The sequence below is a fragment of the Oncorhynchus mykiss genome, chromosome 14 (genome assembly GCF_013265735.2).
Source record: "Oncorhynchus mykiss isolate Arlee chromosome 14, USDA_OmykA_1.1, whole genome shotgun sequence".
Lineage (NCBI taxonomy): Eukaryota > Metazoa > Chordata > Actinopteri > Salmoniformes > Salmonidae > Oncorhynchus > Oncorhynchus mykiss.
In genome coordinates this window covers 2,695,811-2,719,221 of record NC_048578.1, presented here as the reverse complement: position 1 = coordinate 2,719,221, position 23,411 = coordinate 2,695,811, and the positions used below count along the sequence as shown (strand labels likewise).

The window sequence follows — 23,411 nt, the reverse complement described above, 5'->3', positions numbered from 1 at the left end:
ACTAATGTTGGGTTTCCCAAACTCGGTCCTCGGGACAGTGTAGGTTTAGATTTTTTTGCCATAGCACTACACAGCGGATTCAAATATTCAACTAATCATCAAGCTTTGATCATTTGAATCAACTGTGTAGCGTTAGGGCAAAAACCAAAACGTGCACCCCTTGAGTTCCTGAGGACCGAGTTTGGAAAACGCTGGACTATATACAGTTATGCTCTGTTATCCGAGCGTCCCGTCATGGAATGCCTTCAGCCGAAAGAAATCTATTAAGCATTATTCCCATTTCAGGACATTTACCAATTTCTATCCACAGACAAGACGCTTTCTGTTTTACAACTGAATTATTAGGTAACAGGGTCCAATTGGAACATCTGACCGTGGTCACATGACACAGTTTACGTAAGATTTATTTTTTATTTTTTACAGCGAAAGTATCACTAATGGTGTTCTATGATATCGTCTCAGAATAGTGAGTTGAACAGGGGGAGGAGACCTCAGAAAATAAGATAAATAGAAATAGACCTGTTACTACTAAAAGGGAAGATTAATTTAGCGACTATACTACACAACCGCAATCATTATGGGAACGGATAGTACCGATTGTATGCTGCTTCTTGCGGCAGAAGCGTTTCAATCTAAAAACTTCGGGCTCGCGGCGGACATATACGAATGCCAACTGCTGCACCTCTGCGACCCTAGTACGCAGCAACATCTCTTGGTGAAACGGGCCGATGCCCTGGCATTCGGTGGTAAATTGACCGATGCTTTCGAGATCTATCGAAAAGCCGCAGAAATCGACAGACTACGACCAGTCCATCTGGATAATCTTATTGAATATCTCTCTAACAGTATTAAAATACAAGATGGGACAGACAGTCAAAACAACAGACAGGAGACACACTCTGATTGCGTTGGATATGATGCATTTACCTGCAAAATATGTTATGAATTTCTATACGAGCCTGTTACCTTGCCTTGTGGACACTGCTTTTGCAAAAAGTGCCTGGACAGAGAAAAAATGCCTGTCTGCTGCAAAGAATGTAATGACACTCGGCACACCAAACTCAATGATGTGGACAATTATAGAGTTAATGTTGTTCTTAGTAACTTGTTGTTAAAGTGGTATCCAAGTCAATTACTTGCTGTTAATCTGAGACGTGAGGGGAATGGACTATATTCAGAGAAAATAATGGATGCTGCTTTGGAAAAATACAACGAAGCAATACAAATAGGTATGGTATTTTTACTTTTCATTTAAACTAATTCGAAATGCAATTAAACACTTGAAATGGATGGCCTATATCTTATGCAATGTTGCAACAGCATTTAGGCTACTGTTTCCAGTGAGTACATGAGCTGGCCTAATTGACAGCTGAATCAGCAGGTGTGTGATGTAACTTCCGCGTGGGGTAAGCTGCTCTAAATTGTAACAATTCAGTGGGGAAATTATTATAACAGTGTATCATGTTTATTACTAGGCTATAATTATCCCCTTAATTCAGAGAGATTCATGCATATGACATACTTGGGCAGATGTATGGAGGGTGATTAGGGCCAGTTCGAAACTGCTAAATAGGAATGTGAAAGAATAAATCCATTTTTATTTTCATATCAGTGCGCAAGATTCATGCCACAATTAAATTGCAATTTTAAATGAAAATAGAAAATGGTTAAAGGAACATTGTAAATGGTAAACAGATTCTAAATAAACATGGTAAATGGAAAAAGCCAAATGGTAAACAGAAATTCGTAAATGCAATCTACATAGTGAAATTGAAATAGATATTTTAATTTGTCAACTACCCAATTAAGAATTCTATTTTCAATGAACAATGTCAAAGTGTATGCAAATTACTTATTGGAGGCATGAACCAGGAGAGCAACACACACCCCCATGTAGTAGTTCACCCTAGCCATGCCATGCTGTTCATTGATTTGAGACTAGTGTAACCAACAAACAGGGTGCGAACCCAGGTCTTCTGCGCACCAAAAAAGCATAGGCCCACTAAGCTGAAGCCTAGGCATTGATACTGGGAGCCAATGCAACTCTTCATGTCTCAAGTAAGGTTAGGCCTACTCATCATGCATGTGTGGTAACTGAACCAACTCAGTTACCGATCACCATTTGTTTGACCTTCTCCTCCTCCTCCTCACAGAGATCCATCTGAGCCACAACACATATATGATTAACAGGGTTTGAACAAGTGTCTTCTGCACATCAGAAGAGCACATTAGTACGCTAAACCAACAATTATAGCTAACTCTTAACGTTTCAGGAAAGGTTACTCATCATGCGAACAACTAGGAAAAAACTGGTTCGGTGACCACGCACATGTATTGAATAACTTTGCCTGAGACCAGAAAGTTTGCTTTGGCTCCCCAAGCTAAAGCTTTGGCTTAGCAGCATGTTCTTCTGGTGTACAGGACACCAGGTTTGAACCCTGTTGGTTTCACTAGTCTAAAATCAATGCACAGAGAGCGTGACATGGTTAGGATGTATCACTGTATGGTGGTGTTGTGTTTATCTCCTGGTTCATGCCTCCAGGAAGTAATTTGCATACACTTAAAACATTTTAGGAGAAAAGAGAATGCTAAATAGGGCAGTTAGAAAATGATAAAAGCCACTTTACATTTCACTTTGAACATTTCACTTTGAACATTGCATTTTCCATTTTCTGTTAGCCATTGAACATTTTCTGTTGACCATTTTCATTTAGAATTTATTTTTACCGTTTCCAATTTTCAATTGAACATTTTAGTTTTTTATTTTAACATTGCAGTTTAATTTTGGCATGAATCATGTGCATTGATATGAACATATAAATGCATTTATCATTTCTATATTTCAATTGAGCATTTAAGCGTTGCATTTTCATATGGGCACTGACCACCCTACACACAGATGGGCGTGTGAAGGTTGAATAAGATGTTATGTAGGCTAGGGGACCAAACATTGCTTAAGGTAAAAAAACAATAAAACAAATGTAGGTCAAGGGTACTAAAAGTTTGACAGCAGACACAGTAGTTTTGGTTCCACTCTTGTGTGCCGCATTGATATTATTATTGATTATCAAATCAACAATGCGAGCAATATGAGTAAGAATAAGAAATAAAAGTAACAAGTAATTAAAGGGCAGCAGTAAAATAACAATAGCGAGACTATATACAGGGGGGTACCGGTACGGAGTAAATGTGCGGGGGCACCGGTTAGTTAAGGTAATATGTACATGTAGGTAGAGTTATTAAAGTGACTATGCATAGATGATAACAACAGAGAGTAGTAGCAGTGTACGGAGGCAGGGGGGCAATGCAAATAGTCTGGGTAGCCATTTGATTAGGTGTGCAGGACTCTTATGACTTGGGGGTCGAAGCTGTTTAGAAGCGTCATGGACCTAGACTTGGCGCTCCGGTACCGCTTGCCGTGCGGTAGCAGAGAGAACAGTCTATGACTAGGGTGGCTGGAGTCTGACAATTTGTAGGGCCTTCCTCTGACACTACCTGGTGTAGAAGTCCTGGGTGTAGAGGTCCTGGATGGCAGGAATCTTGACCCCAGTGATGTACTGGGCCGTACGCACTACCCTCTGTAGTTCCTTGCGGTCGGAGGCCGAGCAGTTGCCATACCAGGCAGTGATGCAACAAGTCAAGATGCTCTTGATGTTACAACTGTATAAATCCTTTTGAGGATCTGAGGACCCATGCCAAATCTTTTCAGTTTCCTGAGGTGGAAAAGGTTTTGTGGTGCCCTCTTCATGACTGTATTGGTGTGCTTGGACTATGTTAGTGTATTGGTGATGTGGACACCAAGGAACTTGAAGCTCTCAACCTGCTCCTCTTCAGCCCCATCGATGAGAATGGGGGCGTGCTCGGTCCTCTTTTTCCTGTAGTCCACAATCATCTCTTTTGTCTTGATCACATTGAGAGAGAGGTTGTTGTCCTGGCACCACACGGCCAGGTCTCTGACCTCCTCCCTATAGGCTGTCTCGTCGTTGTCAGTGATCAGGCCTACGACTGTTGTGTCATCGGCAAACTTAATGATGGTGTTGGAGTCGTGCCTGGCCGTGCAGTCAAGAGTGAACAGGGACTGAGCACGCACCCCTGAGGAGCCCCTGTATTGGTTATCAGCGTGGCGGATGTGTTGTTACCTTCCCTTACCACCTGGGGGCAGCCTGTCAGGAAGTCCAGGTTCCAGTTGCAGAGGGAGGTTTTTAGTCCCAGGTTCCTTAGCTTATTGATGAGCTTTGAGGGCACTATGGTGTTGAATGCTGAGCTGTAGTCAATGAATAGCATTCTCACACAGGTGTTCATTTTGCTCAGGTGAGAAAGGGCAGTGTGGAGTGCAATAGAGATTGCATCATCTGTGGATCTGTTAGGGCGGTATGCAAATTGGAGTGGGTCTAGGGTTTCTGGGATAATGGTGTTGATGTGAGCTATGAGCAGCCTTTCAAAGCACTTCATGGCTGCAGACGTGAGTGCTACGGGTCAGTATTTATTTAGGCAGGTTACCTTAGTGTTCTTGGGCACAGGGACTATGGTGCTCTGCTTAAAACATGTTGGTATTATAGACTCAGACAGGGAGAGGTTGAAAATGTCAGTAAGGACACTTGCCAGTTGGTCAGTGCATGCTCGCAGTACACGTCCTGTTAATCAGTACACGTCCTTGACCTGTTTATAGATCTTACTCGCATTGGCTGCGGAGAGTGTGATCACACAGTCTTCCAAAACAGCTGGTGCTCTCATGCATGTTTCAGTGTTATTTGCCTTGAAGCGAGCATAGAAGTAGTTTAGCGCATCTGGTAGGATCGTGTCACTGGGCAGCTCTCGGCTGTGCTTCCCTTTGTAGTCTGTAATGGTTTGCAAGCCCTGCCACATCCAACGAGCACCAGAGCCGGTGGTGTATGATTCGATCTTAGTCTTGTATTGACTCATTGCCCCTTTGATGGTTCGCCGGAGGACATAGCAGGATTTCTTATAAGCTTCTGGGTTAGTCCCGCTCCTTGAAAGCGGCAGCTCTAGCCTTTAGCTCAGTGCTCTCAGTGCTCTACAGCTTATCATGAGAGATGTAAATGTTTATCAACAATCACTTTCAACAATAATCCAAAATCTGCACATTTTCACTATGAACTAAAGAAAACTGGTCTTGTGTGACAGAATGATGGTTTAATGAATAGATGATCAGTTTCAGCCTCTATTTCAATTTCTATTGAATTTGACCTTGATGTTTTCGATGTATAGTTCAAAATGATTTTGAATCAAGATGTCATGTACATTTATACTTTTGGAACAAAGTAAATCTCTGAATATATGTTTTTTTGTATTTTCCAGCTCCAAGGGACCATGTGCTGTACAGCAACCGATCACAGATCCATTCCAGTCTGAGGAATTACGAGGATGCACTTCATGATGCAGAGATGGCATGCAAACTCATGCCTCTTTGGTCAAAGGTGAGAGTTGGATTTTTTTCCCCATGTTTAATTTAGATCTACCATCAGAGCTTCACAATGCAACATAATGATATTGTTCTACTGATGAATAAACATTTGTTTATTTTTCTTCCAGGGACATATTAGAAAAGCACAAGCTTTAGTCTGTCTTGGGAAATGTGAAGAAGCGTTAAGAGAGTACCTGGTCGTCATTACCTTAGATCCTGAAAGTAAACTGGCAAAAAGAAAGGCGCAAAAGATTCTGAGTGATCTTCTGGCCCCTGTCACTGATCAAGTACACAACAGAATCCTGGACTGCACAAGTCTACTGTCTTCCAGAAATAAAATCAAAGGTGGCATCCTGAACACCCCAACCTCAAGCTGCAACACCACCACTTCCTCCAAGTCTTACAAGGTAAGATAAATCGTCCATCTTTGAGGTTTTTAAATTACAATAACGTATTATCATCTAGTGCATTGAGTTGAGCCCATGAACTAATTCAAATGTTCTATCATCACCCTTTCTCACAGGAGTACAAGAATATTGCCTCTCATGAAAAGTTGACATCGTCACCTACGCTGAGTGAACCTAAGACAGGCGGCTTATTTGAGACAATGGAATGCGGCGAAAAGAAAGGAGAAGATCAGGTGGACCTGAATGTCTGCCATCCCACCGTCATTGACAGGAGCGTCTTCCTCAAACGCAAACGTAGCTCATCCGAGGACAGCCAAGTGGATAGTAGCGACACCTGCAAGCGCTCCAAATCTGGTAAGTTTTAAGACTTTTTTTGCCTCGCCTCTTAAATCAATGGAGCTATATTGGCATGATATTTACTATAAGTGAAGCAGTTGTTGAGAGTCACTATCTAACTCAAATGTTTCTCCTCCTTTACAGAAGTGACCCAGAATGAAGAGGCGACTTCCTGGAGTGCAGTGCTTTCTGACCTCATAGACCCGGCTGACCTGGAGTGTTCTCTTTGTATGAGGTGAGAACATCTCCGTGTAGCTGTCCATCCGTGACAAAACTTGTATCTGAATTGTAAGCATTTGCCACTTTGCCAATGATAGTAATATAGTGTTCTGCTTTTGAATCAGATTATCTATGATTAGTGAAACTCACAGCCTCATACAAGTCATAGTTATTTTGCAAGTTAACACAAGATATTCATCTTCCTTTCTGATAGTATGAAACAATAAAGATTCGGTATGACGCAATAAAGATTAATAGGTAAACATTTAGTCTTCTTTTCACAGTTATAGCCTACATTTAATTATCAAACAATGTAAACAAGAAAACCTGAACGTAAACAATAATAGAGTAGCGAGAGACATTGTACCACTCTATTGCACAATATTGTGTTCTTTATCTCCATGGTATACCCTAGGCTCTTTTATGAACCAGTCACCACTCCTTGCGGCCACACCTTTTGTATGAAATGCCTCGAGCGATGCCTGGACCACAACCCCAAGTGTCCCCTCTGCAAGATGGAGCTGGAAGAGTATCTGGCAGAAAGTAAATACAACAAGACTGTCTTGATGGAGAACCTCATCTGCAAGTATCTGCCAAATGAGCTCATGGACAGGCAGAAAGTCAACGCAGAGGAGATTGCAGATTTATCCAAGTACGATTAAAAGCAGCATACAGACATTATCCGATTGCTTCTGAACTGTGTAACAATGACATCATACACTTTATAAAATGTTACTTCATCTATAACTTTGGATATATTATATCCTCAAACCTTTCTTTTGCAGTCTAAACAAGAACGTGCCTATATTTGTTTGCACCATGGCCTTCCCCACCGTTCCATGTCCTCTTCACATCTTTGAGCCCTGCTACCGGCTGATGATCCGCAGGTGTATGGAGATGGGTACCAAGCAGTTTGGAATGTGCCTCAGCGATAACCTCAAAGGGTGAGTAAAGCCTGGACAAAGCAGAGAAACATTGTGTTTAGTGTTCCTTAGTCAGGCAGGGGATATCGGTGGCATCTGGCAGTAAATTTGAATAGCTGTTGTGTCAACTCTTGTTTGGGGCCATTGAGGAGGGCCTTAGGCTATAATCAGAGCTGAGCAGGTATTGCATGTTGTATTGCAGCGTATCCCAAACTCGGTCCTGGGGAGAGGTCTCCTCGTGTCCAAAAAGTTGGGCCTGTTCTGAAATTGACCCAGGGCTTTCTTCCCAGGACCCTACCCGAATACATTTATGTTTTAAATATAGATACCCGGTCCGAATGGATCCGAGGACAACCAGACCTGGCCCCGTATAGACCCAGTCAGGTCCAGAACCAGTCCCGATCCGAGTCAGGGAAGCAGCAGAAAATGTATATTTTTAGCCACGTTATTAACTGAAGCTGTTAATTCACACACCAAGGAATAGAAGAACGGAGCTAGTATCAGGCGGGGGGCAGGGCCATGCTGTGTCCGGCTGAGTGGTGCGAGGAGGAGGAAGAGGGAGACAGCGGCAACCAATGCCAATTCGCACTAGTTACTAACATCAAGCTGCCAAAGCTAGGTTATTTATCATCCAATCTGATTACATAGTACCTGTTTTGACTGCATCAAACCGAGAAGAGAAGCTAGTTAAGCTAGCTATCTAGCTAGCGGGGTTGCCTAATCATAGCTTCATAGACTGCGCTTTCCCCCGTCCTAAACGACAATAACAACAACTCCATTCAAATTATTAAGTAGCAGCATCCCTGTTGGCTCTTGGTCGTTGAAACATATCCTTCTCATTTAACCTTTAATTCCGTAATTTTAATTCCATCTTCCATTGATCTGCTAACTTGCTTACCACAACACACACAGAGCCAGAGGCCAATGCCCGCTTTGATGACTTGTGATTGACTGCCAAAAACAACAAGCTACATGTGCCGCTCTCGTGAAAATCCGCAGCAGAATAAATACGAAAATGTTCAATCTCTACTGTTCTGGTATTTACGGGTCCTTAACAGCAAATTTAGTACTAAAATATCAGAGAACCGTGACAATCAAATCTGACCCGGATCTGAGGGTCAACTACAGAATTAAGGACCGGTCTCGGGTCATTCCCGGGTAATGTCCTGGTGGACCTGTGAAGACCTCTACCAAACGGGTGCTCATTGTGGTTTTTGCCCCAGCACTACACAGCTGATACAAATAATCAAAGCTAGATGATTAGTTGATTATTTGAATCAGTTGTGTTGTGCTAGGGCAAAAAACAAAACGTGCACCCAGAGGGGCCCCAATACCTAGTTGTTTAAGCAGATAGTTTATATAGCCTCTTTTATTGTTTGTGTCACCTGTGAATGCCTAAGACACATTTTGGATCCATATCTACTTATTTGCCTTCCCCATAGATTTGCCGATTACGGTAGCCTCCTGGAGATCCGAAACGTGGAATTCTTTGCAGATGGCCGCTCCGTTGTCGACACCATTGGGATAAGAAGGTTCAAGGTCATTGAGCACCACCAGAGAGATGGATACAACACAGCGGACATAGAATACCTGGAAGACGTTAAGGTAATTATTCATCATAAACTAAAGCATTTGCATGAATGTTGTCTGAACTATTTTTTACCTGTATTAGTGTATCTTGTTGTGCTAATAAATGCATTTCTTGTTCTGTAAAGGTGGAGGTTGTGGCAGAGAAGGAGCTACAGAGTCTCCATGATGCAGTATACGACCAGGCCTTAATCTGGGTCAACTCCCTGAAAGAAGAACAAAAGGAGAGAATCGTGGAGCACTTTGGGCGCATGCCAGAGAAAGACTCTGAGCCACAGGTAAATATATGAATCCTGGACATACAGTGTATTCGGGAAGTATTCAGACTCCTTGACTTTTTCCACATTTTACAGCCTTATTCAAATATGTATTAAATACATTCAATACAATACCCCATAATGACAAAACAAAAACAGGTTTTTAGAAATGTTTACAAATTTATAGAAAATAAAAACAGAAATACCTTATTTACATAAGTATTCAGACCCTCTGCTATGAGACTCGAAATGGAGCTCAGCTGCGTCCTGTTCAGTTTATCATGCTTGAGATGTTTCTACAACTTGATTGGAGAATACCTGTGGTAAATTCAATTGATTGGACATGATTTGGAAAGGCACACCTGTCTATATAAGGTCCCACAGTTGACAGTGCATGTCAGAGCAAAAAACAAGCCATGAGGTCAAAGGAATTGTCCGTAGAGCTCCGAGACAAGATTTTGTCGATGCACAGATCTGGGGAAAGGTACCAACAAATTTCTGCAACATTGAAGGTCCCCAAAAACACAGTGGCCTCATTCTTAAATAAAATAAGTTCGTAACTACCAAGACTCTTCCTAGATCTGGCCGCCCGGCCAAACTGAGCAATTGGGGGAGAAGGGCCTTGGTCAGGGAGGTGACCAAGAATCCGACGGATTCAGAGTTCCTCCATAGAGATGGGAGAACCTTCCAGAAGGACAACCATCTCTGCATCACTCCACCAATCAGGCCTTTATGGTAGAGTGGCCAGATGGAAGCCACTCCTCAGTAAAAGGCACATGACAGCCCGCTTGGAGTTTGCCAAAAGGCACGTACAGGACTCTCAGACCATGAGAAACAAGATTCTCTGGTTTGATGAAACCAAGATTACACTCTTTGGTCTTAATGCCAAGCGTCACGTCTGGAGGAAACCTGGCACCATCCCTACGGTGAAGCATGGTGATGGCAGCATCATGCTGTGGGGATGATTTTCAGGGACTGGGAGACTATTCAGGATAGAGGGAAAGATGAACGGAGCAAAGTACAGAGAGATCCTTGATTAAAACCTGCTCTAGAGTACTCAGGACCTCAGACTGGGGCAAAGGTTCACCTTTCAACAGGACAACGACCCTAAGCACACAGCCAAGACAACGCAGGAGTGGCTTCGAGAAAATCTCTGAATGTCCTTGAGTGGCCCAGCCAGAGCCCGGACTTTAACCAGAGACCTGAAAATAGCTGTACAGAGACGCTCACCATCCAACCTGACAGAGCTTGAGAGGATCTGCAGAGTTGAATGGGAGACAATCCCCAATTACAGGTGTGCTAAGCTTCTATACCCAAGAAAACTCGAGGCCTGTAATCACTGCCAAAGGTGCTTCAACAAAGTGCTGTGTAAAGGGTATGAATACTTATATAAATATGATATGTCATTTTTTTTAAATCTATGAATTTGTAAAAATGTCTGAAAACCTGTTTTTGCTTTGTCATTGTGGGGTATTGAGTGCAGATGAATGAGAAAACAACAACAATATAAACCATTTTAGAATAAGGCTGTAACGTAACAAAATGTGGAAGATTTGACACAGTTTATGATGAGCAGGTTGTGGCTGGATTCTTATGGTTATTCTCCTGCTCTCTCCCTCTCTAGGCCAGTGCCAATGGGCCGTCCTGGTGCTGGTGGCTGCTGGCAGTCCTTCCCCTGGAGGGTCGAGCCCAGCTGCCCTTCCTGGCCCTGACGTCCCTGAAGGACCGACTCAGTGGTATCCGCAGAATACTCCTCTTCATGTCCCGCAACCGCTCCTCTCGATGACTCCAACCCTCACACAACCATCTATCTCCTCCATGTGGGTGTCTGTTTTTTGTTTTTATCTGAAAGACCGCATTTCAACGAAAGCCTTTGTGTGAATGGGTTACTATTGGCAAGTGGACTTTAATTAGATTACTGAAATGTGATCCAAGGATTAGAAGAGGCTACTTATGGACTGAATATTTTAAAGTGTGCTGTAAAGGCGATTAGTGTTTGTTTTTGTTATTATTTATGAACTTCGCGTCTGCATGGAACATGTTTACACCACTGGGAGAAAATTACTATTACAATGATGACTTATTATTTCCAAAGGGTTTATTAAAACCAGTTAGAGCTCTAGGGGCGCTATTTCATTTTTGGATAAAAAACGTTCCCGTTTTAAGCGCGATATTTTGTCACGAAAAGATGCTCGACTATGCATATTCTTGACAGTTTTGGAAAGAAAACACTCTGAAGTTTCAGAATCTGCAAAGATTTTGTCTGTAAGTGCCCCAGAACTCATTCTACAGGCGAAACCAAGATGATGCATCACCCAGGAATTAGCAGAATTTCTGAAGCTCTGTTTTCCATTCTCTCCTTATATGGCTGTGATTGCGCAACGAATGAGCCTACACTTTCTGTGGTTCGCCCAAGGTCTTAGCAGCATTGTGACGTATTTGTAGGCATATCATTGGAAGATTGGCCATAAGAGACTACATTTTCCAGAGGTCCGCCCGGTGTCCTTTGTCTAAATTTGTGCGTAATCTTCAGGTGCGGGCATTTTCTCCTGGGATTCAGGAGAGAAAGCACACTTCCACGAACGATATATCATCGAAGAGATATGTGAAAAACACCTTGAGGATTGATTCTAAACAACGTTTGCCATGTTTTCAGTCGATATTATGGAGTTAATTTGGAAAAAAGTTTGCGTTTTGAGGACTGAATTTATGGATTTTTTTTGGTAGCCAAATGTGATGTATAAAACGGAGCTATTTCTAATACACAAGGAATCTTTTTGGAAAAACTGAGCATCTGCTATCTAACTGAGAGTATCCTCATTGAAAACATCAGAAGTTCTTCAAAGGTAAATGATTTTATTTGAAGGCTTTTATGTTTTTGTTAATGTTGCGTGCTGGATGCTAACGCTAATGCTAACGCTAAATGCTAACGCGAAATGCTAACTCTAGCTAGCTACTTTTACACAAATTATTGTTTTCCTATGGTTGAGAAGCATATTTTGAAAATCTGAGATGACAGTGTTGTTTACAAAAGGCTAAGCTTGAGAGATGGCATATTTATTTCATTTCATTTGCGATTTTCATAAATAGTTAACGTTGTGTTATGCTAATGAGCTTGCTGATAGATTTACACAATCCTGGATACAGGGGTTTTTTCATAGCTAAACGTGACGCAGAAAACGGAGCGATTTGTCCTAAACAAATAATCTTTCAGGAAAAACTGAACATTTGCTATCTGAGAGTCTCCTCATTGAAAACATCTGAAGTTCTTCAAAGGTAAATGATTTTTTTGAATGCTTTTCTGTTTTTTTGTGTAAATGTTGCCAGCTGAATGCTAATGCTAAATGCTACGTTAGCCATCAATACTGTTACACAAATGCTTGTTTTGCAATGGTTGAGAAGCATATTTTGAAAATCTGAGATGACAGTGTTGTTAACAAAAGGCTAAGCTTGAGAGCTAGCATATTTATTTCATTTCATTTGCGATTTTCATGAATAGTTAACGTTGCGTTATGGTAATGAGCTTGAGTCTGTATTCACGAACCCGGATCCGGGATGGGGAGATCAGAAAGGTTAACCACAAATGACATATTATAAAACCCAAAACCCCTTAGAATGTGTAGAAAATTAGAGGGGAAAATTGCAATACAGCACAGTACCTTGTTCTGATGACGCTTTAACTGTATCATTCAGAGGATAATGCAATTCTCTTCCTGTTTTGGTGTAGATGAGTGCAATACACCTGCAGTTAAAATGAGCCATCTCCTACTTACGATGGAATGTTTCTTGGTATTTATAGGATCTACTTAGCACTGTAGTTGCAGCAACAGCGTAACTGATAGTCACTGTTTTCCATGCATGGTGAGCAAAGATGGGTTGTGAGCTTTGCCTTCAACAAAGGACGACATTTTTAGTTTTGTTGGAAGTTACATATTTCTTTGTCCGCCAGACTTTTTTCCAGAGTTTTCTACAGTTCTTTTTATGTTAACGATGATCACCTTTTTATACAGACGATATTGAACCAGGATGGTTATGCTGTGAAATCTTGGGGAAATGTGTTAATTAACAAACAGATTTTTTTTATTGTAAGGGGCAATTTTAAGTTATTGCATTTATATAGGGCTTTCTTGGCTCGGCTATTATTTGCACCAGGTATGCTCATAAAGTAAGGGGTGACACAGACAAACAAAGTGATTGCAATAACTGTCACCACTTGTGCTGCGTGATTCCTGGCTATTATACAAAAAAAGACTACGACGTGAATGTGAAAATGCAAATAATTGTAGACAAGGGAAATATAAACTTTTAGAGTGTAGAGAGTGCCGGATTTATCAGCCCTGCTGTTTTTACCACTTTCCAAAATTCGAAAGTTTGATTTGCGAAGTTTTACGTTTGGTTGTCATGTCCCAAGCCGAAGACACTCTGAAATGATTTTCCTAACCATTCGAAAAACTCCCGAAGGAGTTGGAAGACTGCTTCCTGTCATTTGAACCTCATCGTCTTGTCTTTCAAGCTATCGTCCTGTGGAACCATAAACTGTAGCATCAAACACTGTGATTTCTAATCTTTTTCAACATTTAGTGCCTTAAGTTGGATTTCTTCCATGATGCCAGTACCAAGAAGAATCATTTAGACAAAGATAGCATTCCAGTGAGGAAGACTTGGCTGAAAAGTCCAAACTATTGAGCTTGAATATGTGGTCTTCTCTTTCGAGGACACAAACAGTAAATAAAAAAATTCCAGTCTTGGTTCATTGTGTGACGAGTCTTAAGGTTGTGGTTACAAATATTGGTAAAACTCAAATCCTGGTTCATTGTATGACGAGTCCTGCAATTGTGGTTACAAATATTGGTACTATAGTTCTTATATCTTATCACAATTAAATTAAAGTCTTCTCAATGCAAGGACACAATGTGAATATTTTCTATTGACTTTTGTATAAAACAACAACATTGAGACTTGGTTAAGGTTGAATAAATGTTTTTTGAATAAAAGTTGATTGATTGGCATGTCAATTCAAGTAGCTTATATTTCCTCACCAAAATCTCATACTTTTACATGTATATTAATTTGATCTGGCGGTTGCATGTTAGCCAAAATGTCATTCATCTATGTATTTTAGCCATTTACATCAGAAAATGCCAAAACAATAGAAATTCAAAGGTAGTACCTTTCTGACCTTTTTGAATTCCACATTGAACGTTGCACTAGTGATCTAAGTCAATCTACCTCTGACACTCCTGTAGCTCTTTCACCACAGAACATGCTTATTGATTCATATTGACATGTCATTTGTTTGTATGGAGATGACGTGACCATGGAGTCTTACTTTGGTGGTTGTGTAACACTTGTATAATGGCCTCTAACTGTATGTGTTTACAAAAATGAATGTATGTGGTTGTCATCTTATCATATGTTATATTTTGTTGTTTTTATAGAAATGTAGTCATTGCAATGTTATACAATGTACAAAAAACACAATTCTGAATAAAAAAGGTTATGCTCTTAATTTGTGGAATAAGGGCTAAACCGATGGTCTTTAATCTGAAGCTTCCCTAATCCTGTGTTCTATATTTCTCTACTTTGGTTACGTGCTTGTCCGTTGAAAGAAGTATCAATGTAGCTCTTTAGAAATGTCTAGAAAGCTTGGACATAACAAATGTCTTATGAAGCAGTGCATTGAGTTTACATAACACTGTGAATGTAGGTCACGGTTAGAAGGATAGACACGCTATTCTGCTCCCCCTGTCCCACTACCCCACATTCTGCAGCCCTGCCTTTTTTTTGGAGGAGATGACCTGACCCATACCAAACCGAATCACACCACAGCACCTCCATGACTGGGAGGGATGATGGACTCAGAGGAAGGGGGGGACAAGTAGTATACATTTGCAGGCTGTCTGTCTGGTGGGAGTGAGGGAGAAGCCAATGAGGATATTTTTAATAGGGCTTACATAACGGGGGCAGAGTCAGACGTTATGTAAACTTTGAAATCGGGTTAGCATCTGCAGAGTATCCGTGTATCTTGTTCTCCTGCCTTTGAGAGATGGCATGTTTCAGCAGTAGGTCCCGGAATATCGCCAAATATCGCTTACTTAATTTTTTTTTTTTACATAAGGTGTCCTGCTCTGTTTATTCAGGACCGAAAAATGCAGAAACAAACATCAGAGTGTCAAAGTGGGGTCTCAAAGGCGTGAAGAAAGGTATTATCAATTAAACTACAGAGTCCCACTGGAAATAGATTTTTCAGCATCGGCCTCAAATCAGATCCTTCATCAGTGTGCCCTGGCCAGAGACTGGCCACATAATACTAGTCTTGTGTTACACGCCAAGTAAGGTTATAACTGAAAGGTTAAGGTCACGAGATGCAGGGGTTGCTATGGGAACATGGCATATACACCTAACCCCCGATTTTACAAAACATGTAACACACTGACAGAAGTAGGGCAAAGCAGTGCATTGTGGGAAAACTGGTTACCTAACTCACCCAGAAAAGACATCTAGGAGGTTAAGTTCCCTGTCTGTGTGCCGATGTGATGACAGAACACCTGCTCAGGGCTAGTTATCCCATTGTAAACAGTGTGGGAAACTGCATGAGAGGGCTGTGTGTCAGAGGGCTTGAGTGTGCCCATGTGAGAAGTACATGACTGTGTGTGCCTCAAGCTCGTATGATACAGTGTGAGATGTAAGGAGGACTCTGTGCATTGATGTTCCTACTCGCATGATCAATGGAAAGCCTCACATGACAGGTTTGGGAGTGGAATTGCGCAGTACAGTGGCTGATGCCCTGTTGCTGCCTGTGGATGGATGGAACAGGGGCTGGGCTCTGGCTGCAGTACTGCCTCCTATCGCCTCACTTCTTCAAACACTTCCATACTGTCAGACTAACTGTGCTGTGCTTGTGTAATGTGCAGACAGCCTGCCCTTATGTCTCATCCTCAAGCTGCTGGCGAGGCTGAGGCGTCATTGCGAATGAATGCATAATAATTTTAATATGTTTGAAGTGTTGTATAATGGTTGGACATCACATTGCAGCAGATATTGTAGGGTTTGTCTTTGTATTCTTCAATGGAAAAGAAAAGCACAGCTCCTTTAGACCTGCAGCTTGCTCCTCTAAAAATCGTTACACAATCATTTTGCAGTGTCTCCACGGCTGTGTAAACTTGTTCAGTGTACACTGAGTGTGTACAGGCCGGGCCCCTGTGGTGGTCATTATACAGTCATTATACACCTACTGTGTAAGGACCACCACATGGGCATGGCCTGTACACACTCAGTTTGTACAATTGATGTACAACACATTTGACACAACACTTGTGATACAACAGAGAGTTTGTCTGCAAAAAAAGGAGACACAGACCAATGCTTTGTGGAAACTCTGTTTCACAAACATTTTGTATCACAGGATTGTGTCAAATGCATTTTACATCAGTTGTACAAGTTGGGCAGAGTGTGCATGGGGCAATAGTCTATCTTGTATTCCACTTGTCTACCCTAATTCAATAAAAATAAAGATGTACTCTTTTTAACACCAGGGGAGGGGGACATTAAAACTGCAAAGACGATTAAACAGTAAGATTTGAAAAGGCTATCAACATGAGCTAAAGCACAGGAAATATCTCTGACACTGAAACATTCCTGAAACATGCAACTGAATGTGTGATCTGTGCTTCCAACAAAACAGCTCACATGAGAGCTTAACCCATGGCCTGAAATGGAAGGTTGTGGAACTAAAAAGAGATTTCACGAGTTAGTGCCTCTGCTAACTCCCCTCTCCGATCCACTATTGTCATCTGAAAGTACATGGTATTATATGCATGATGTAACAAATACCTCCTCTCCGGTCAGGTCACTCACAGTCAGTGGGATACAGTAGTGGACTCAATGGACATTGGGCATACTGTAGAACAACACTTTTTTAGTGATGTGTAGCTCAATTAAATATATGTCAAAATGAAATAATACATATAATTTATGATGATTTTGGTGTGTAACCCTTTAACATTGTGACCATGGCATAGGGCTGGGCAATACATAGAATTCATTTCATTAATTCAAATTTATGCTTTTGCGGGATATTCCAAATTCATGTATCGCAATAATTTAGGTTTTGTTATTTTATTTTTTTATGAGCGTTTATGTCCGCTTGTTCTCATGTTCTATTTTTGGTTACGTCTCTTTCGCTCCTCTGTGCTGTGTCAACCCAGTCTCTCATTAACTCTTTTGGGATAGGGGGCAGCATTTTCACTTTTGGATGAATAGTGTGCCCAGAGTGAACTGCTTCCTGCTCTGTCCCAGATCCTAATATATGCATATTATTGTTAGTATTGGATAGAAAACACTCTGAAGTTTCTAAAACTGTTTGAATGATGTCTGTGAGTATAACAGAACTCATATAGCAGGCGAAAACCTGAGAAAAATCCAACCAGGAAGTGGGACATCTGAGGTTTGTAGTTTTTCAACGCCTGGCCTACCGAATACACAGTGGGATATGTATAAAGTTGCACTTCCTACGGCTTCCACTAGATGTCAACCGTCTTTAGAAACTTGAATGAGGATTCTACTATAAAGGAGGGGCTCATGAGACCTGTTTGAGTCAGTGGTCTGGCAGAGTGCCTCAGATATTGACACGCGCTCCCGACAGTTACCTCTCGTTCTAGTGCTTTTCTTCAGACATAGGAATTCTCCGGTTGGAACATTATTGATTTTTAATGTGAAAAACATCCTAAATATTGATTCCATACATCGTTTGACTTGTTTATACGACCTGTAATGGAACTTTTCAAGTTTTTGTCTGGACGAAGTGCTTGCGCTTCATGAAGATGGATTACTGGGCTGAACACGCTAACAAGTGGCTATTTGGACATAAATTTATGGAACTTTATGGAACAAATCAGTCAGTTATTGTCGAACTGGGATTCCTGGGCGTGCCTTCTGATGAAGATCATCAAAGGTAAGTGAATATTTATGGTGTTATTTCTAACTTCTGTTGACTCCAAAATGGCGGATATTTCTCTGGCTGGATTGGGCTCTGAGCGCCGTTCTCAGATTATGCTTCTTCCGTAAAAATAAATTGAAATCTGACACAGTGGTTGCATTTAGGAGAAGTCTATCTTTAATTCTGTGAATAACAATTGTATTTTTTATCAATGTTTATTATGAATATTTCTGCAAAATCACCGGATGTTTTGGAATCAAAACAGTACTGAACGTAACGCCAATGTAAACTGAGACTTTTGGATATAAATATACACATTATCGAGCAAAACATACATGTATTGTGTAACATGATGTCCTATGAGTGTCATCTGATGAAGATTATCAAAGGTTAGTGATTAATGTTATCTATATTTCTGTTTTTTTGTGACTCCTGGAGCAGAGTGAGCAGCCACCTCTGTGACCACATTAACCTTTCTAGTGCAGGGGTTCTAGCGGAACCCCTCGACAACATTCTGCTGAAAAGGCAGCGCGCAAAATCCAAAAATATTTTTTAGAAATATCTAACTTTCACACATTAACAAGTCCAATACAGCAAATGAAAGATAAACATCTTGTTAATCTACCCATCATGTCCGATTTCAAAAATGCTTTACAGCTAAAGCACAACATATGATTATGTTAGTCGAAAAAACACACAGCCATTTTTCCAGCCAAAGATAGGAGTCAGAAAAAGCAGAAATATAGATAAAATTAATCACTAACCTTTGATGATCTTCATCAGATGACACTCATAGGACAACATGTTACACAATACATGTATGTTTTGTTCGATAATGTGCATATTTATATCCAAAAGTCTCAGTTTACATTGGCGCCTTACATGCATTAATGTTTAGATTCCAAAACATCCAGTGATTTTAGCTCATCATCATACTCATCATAAACATTGATAAAATATACTAGTGTTATTCACAGAATTAAAGATAGACTCCTTCTTAATGCAACCACTGAGTCAGATTTAAAAAAAACTTTACGGAAACAGCATAATCTGAGAACAGCTCTCAGAACCCAAAACACCCAGAGGAATAGAAAAAACACCCAGAGGAACACCCAGAGGAACACCCATTTTGGAATCAACAAAGAAACAACACCATAAATATTCACTTACCTTTGATGATCTTCATCAGAAGGCACTCCCAGGAATCCCAGTTTGACAATAAATGACTGATTTGTTCCATAAAGTTCCATCATTTTGTCCAAATTGCCACTTGTTGTTAGCGTGTTCAGCCCAGTAATCCATCTTCATGAGGCCCGGGCATTTCATCCAGACAAAAACACCAAAACCTCCGTTAGAGTCCTTTAGAAACATGTCAAACAATGTTTGGAATCAATTGTTAGGATGTTTTTAAACCTGTCTACGATACTGGTTCCCAATTGGGAATCAACCCTCCCACGTTCAGCTGAAACGGTGGCGCATGGAACGCAAAAATATTCTTAAAAATATTTAACCTCCACACATTAACAAGTCCAATAGCTCAAATGAAAGATAAACATCTTGTTCATCTAGCCAGCAAGTCAGATTTCTAAAATGTTTTACGGTGAAAACATAGCACATATATATGTAAAACCACCACCAGACACAGCTCATTTCAATAGCCAAAACATGCAATCAACAAACGCAGGATTAAAAAATAAATCGCTCACTAACCTTTTGAAAATCTTCATCAGATGACAGTAATATGACATATTACACAGTACATATTTTTTTTTTCTCAATAATATGCCATTTATATCCATAAATGTCCATTTACAGTGAGTTCACCTTCAGAAATTACTCAAAAATGCCCGCAGGAAATCTATGTAGCGCGGCAAGATAACGTAAATAGACATCATAAACTTTGACTAAATATACATGTTCTACATATAGTTAGAAAGATACACTGCTTCTTTATGCAACCGCTGTGTTAGATTTATTTTTAACGTTACAGAAATCGCACACTATTCAATATGCTGAGACAGCGCTCAGTTCCAAGCTACATTTCCACGTAATGTTGGAGTCAACAGAAACACAGATTTAAGCATAAATATTCCCTTACCTTCGATGGTCTTCGTTCAGAATGTTCTGGAAGGCTTCATACTTACCCAATACATCGTTTGGTTTCAAGTCTTGCGTCTTTGTATTAGCTACTGCTAATAACATCAGCTGAAATGCACCCAAAACGTCCTCTGGTCCGGAAAAGTTGCGCATCAAAACTTCAAAATTACACATTATATGTCGACTAAACAGGTCAAACTAAGTGCAGAAGCAAGCTTTATGATGTTTTAGACGTGCAAAACAAACTTCAATTCAATCGGCCATCGTCTGCCCTTCTCTTGAGTGCTGGAAACAAAGGAATGGCTGGGACCAATTCGCGCCCATACGCACAGCCTATTCTCTCGTGGCACGCACTAATTTCACTCCCATAGGGTCAATTCTCGGGATTTGAATGGTTTGAAGCTCTAATGAAAGAGGACATCTAGCGGAAGAGATAGAAAGTGTCCCCAGAATCATAGCTGGTTGGGAAGGGTGGGGGCCATGACGTCAAAGTTGCTCCAACTTTCATGGCCACAAAAACTAGTTTGGAAGAATGCCTGCCCTGTGAGTTCTGCTATACTTACAGACATAATTCCAACGGTTTTAGAATCTTTAGAGTGTTTTCTATCCAATAATAATTTTTATTTGCATATATTAGCAATTTTTGACAGATTTTTTTTCCAGTTTACTAGGGGTACCCAATCTCTCCAAAGGGGGCGTATGTCTGCCATATCCTTAACAGGTTCATAAAACATCAATAATGTTCCAACCGTAGAATTCCTTTGTCTTCAGAAAAGGCACTGGAACGAGAGGTACCTCTGTCGGGAACGCGCGTCATGAGACCGAGGCACTATGCCAGACCACTGACTCAAACAGGTCTCATGAGCCCTTCCTTTATAGTATAATCCTCATTCAACTTTCAAAAGACGGTTGACATCTAGTGGAAGCCCTAGGAAGTGCAACCTCATCCATATCTCAATGTGTACTTGGTCGGCAAAGCTTTGAAAAACTACAAACCTCAGATGTCCCACTTCCTGGATGGATTTTTCTCAGGTTTTCGCCTGCCATATGAGTTCTGTAATACTCACAGACATCATTCAAACAGTTTTAGAAATTTCAGTGTGTTTGCTATCCAATACTAACAATAATATGCATATATTAGTATCTGGGACAGAGTAGGAGGCAGTTCACTCTGGGCATGCTATTCATCCAAAAGTGAAAATGCTGCCCCCTATCCCAAAAAGGTTAAGAAACTCATCACCACCACCTGGGAGGCGAGGGATCAGCAGGGCGAGGTAGGGTTGCAGCCTCGTAGCCACGTTTACGAGGTGCACCATGAGGGAGAGGGTCCCGAAAGTGCTTTGTAGCCGTTCATCGCTTACTCTTTCAGGTCCTGGTTTGAGGTGAGGCACCTTGCCAACAATCTCCTTGTCAGGGAGGATCATGGCAGCCACCATGTCATCCATCACCAGATAGTGGTTTAGCCCTGAGGACTCTGCATCCATTAGGAGAGTCCATGGACTGGTCTGGTTGTCGATTTGGAAGCGCCCTCCCAATCTGATATTACTACAGTGCCTTCAGACAGTATTCAGACCCCTTGACTTTTTCCACATTTTGTTATGTTACAGCCTTATTCTAAAATGGATTACATTTTTTTTAATCCTCACAATACCCCACAATGACAAAGCAAAAACAGGTTTTTAGAACATTTTGCAAATGTATATAAAAAAAACAAATACCTTATTTACATAAGTATTCAGACCCTTTGCTATGAGATTCAAAATTGAGATCAGGTGCATCCTGTTTTCATTGATCATCCTTGAGATGCTTCCACAACTTGATTGGAGGCCACATGTGGTAAATTCAATTGATTGGACAGGATTTGTATAAGCACACTGTCACGCCCTGACCATAGTTTACTTTGTATTTTCTATGTTTTGATTGGTCAGGGTGTGATCTGAGTGGGCATTCTATGTTACATGTCTAGTTTGTCTAGTTCTATGTTCGGCCTGATATGGTTCTCAATCAGAGGCAGGTGTTCGTCATTGTCTCTGATTGGGAACCATATTTAGGTAGCCTGGGTTTCACTGTGTGTTTGTGGGTGATTGTTCCTGTCTATGTGTTTTCACCAGATAGGCTGTTTAGGTTTTCGTTACGTTCATCACGTTCTTTATTTTGTAGTGTTTGTATTGATTCGTGTTTTACGTTTGTTCATTAAAACATGGATCGCAATCTACACGCTGCATTTTGGTCCGACTCTCCTTCTCACGAAGAAAACCGTTACACACACATCCATCTATATAAGATCTCACAGTTGACAATGCATGTCAGAACAAAAACCAAGCCCTAAGTTCAAAGGAATTGTTCGTAGAACTTCGAGACAGGATTGTGTTGAGGCACAAATCTGGGGAAGGGCACCAAAAAAATTCTGCAGCGTTGAAGGTCCCCAAGAACAGTGGTCTCCATAATTCTCAGCAATCAGGGTAGATGGGCCCGATGGTCACTCCAGAGTTCCTCTGTGGAGATGGGAGAACCTTCAAGAAGGACAAACATCTCTGCAGCACTCCACCAATCAAGCCTTTATGGTAGAGTGGCCAGACGGAAGCCACTCCTCAGTAAAGGGCACATGACAGCCCGCTTGGAGTTTGCCAAAAGGCACCTAAAGGACTCTCAGACCATGAGAAACAAGATTCTCTGGTCTGATGAAACCAAGATTGAACTCTTTGGCCTGAATGCCAAGCGTCACGTCTGGAAGAAACCTGGCACCATCCCTATGGTGAAGCATGGTGGTGGCAGCATCATGTTGTGGGGATGTTTTTCAGCGGCAGGGACTGGGAGACTAGTCAGGATCAAGGGAAAGATGAATGGAGGAATGTACAGAGAGATCCTTGATGAAAGACCTCAGACTGGGGTGCAGGTTCACCTTCCAGCAGGACAATGACCCTGAGCACACAGCCAAGACAATGCATGAGTGGCTTTGGGACAAGTCTCTGAATGTCCTAGAGTGGCTCAGCCAGAGCCTGGACTTGAACCCGATCTAACATCTCTGGAATAGCTGTGCAGCGATGCTCCCCATCCAACCTGACAGAGCTAGAGAGGATCTGCAGAGAAGAATGGGAGAAACTCCCTAAATACACGTGTGCCAAGCTTGTAGCGTCATACCCAAGAAGACCTGGGGCTGTAATTACTTCCAAAGGTGCTTCAAAAAAGTGCTGAGTAAAGGCTCTGAATACCTATGTGATA

At 41.3% G+C, this 23,411-nt stretch overlaps 1 protein-coding gene across 1 annotated transcript; it reads left to right on the top strand.

Moving 5' to 3' along the window:
* The first annotated feature begins 435 nt into the window (after window positions 1-435).
* LOC110488549 (LON peptidase N-terminal domain and RING finger protein 3) lies at window positions 436-11,350 on the top strand. Its single transcript, XM_021560793.2, has 10 exons — window positions 436-1,229; window positions 5,320-5,438; window positions 5,554-5,832; window positions 5,949-6,186; window positions 6,313-6,403; window positions 6,803-7,039; window positions 7,173-7,331; window positions 8,753-8,915; window positions 9,026-9,175; window positions 10,779-11,350. Exons 1-10 carry the CDS (start codon window positions 578-580, stop codon window positions 10,938-10,940), a joined length of 2,250 nt encoding a protein of 749 aa, XP_021416468.2. The 5' UTR covers window positions 436-577; the 3' UTR covers window positions 10,941-11,350.
* The last annotated feature ends 12,061 nt before the right edge of the window (window positions 11,351-23,411 follow it).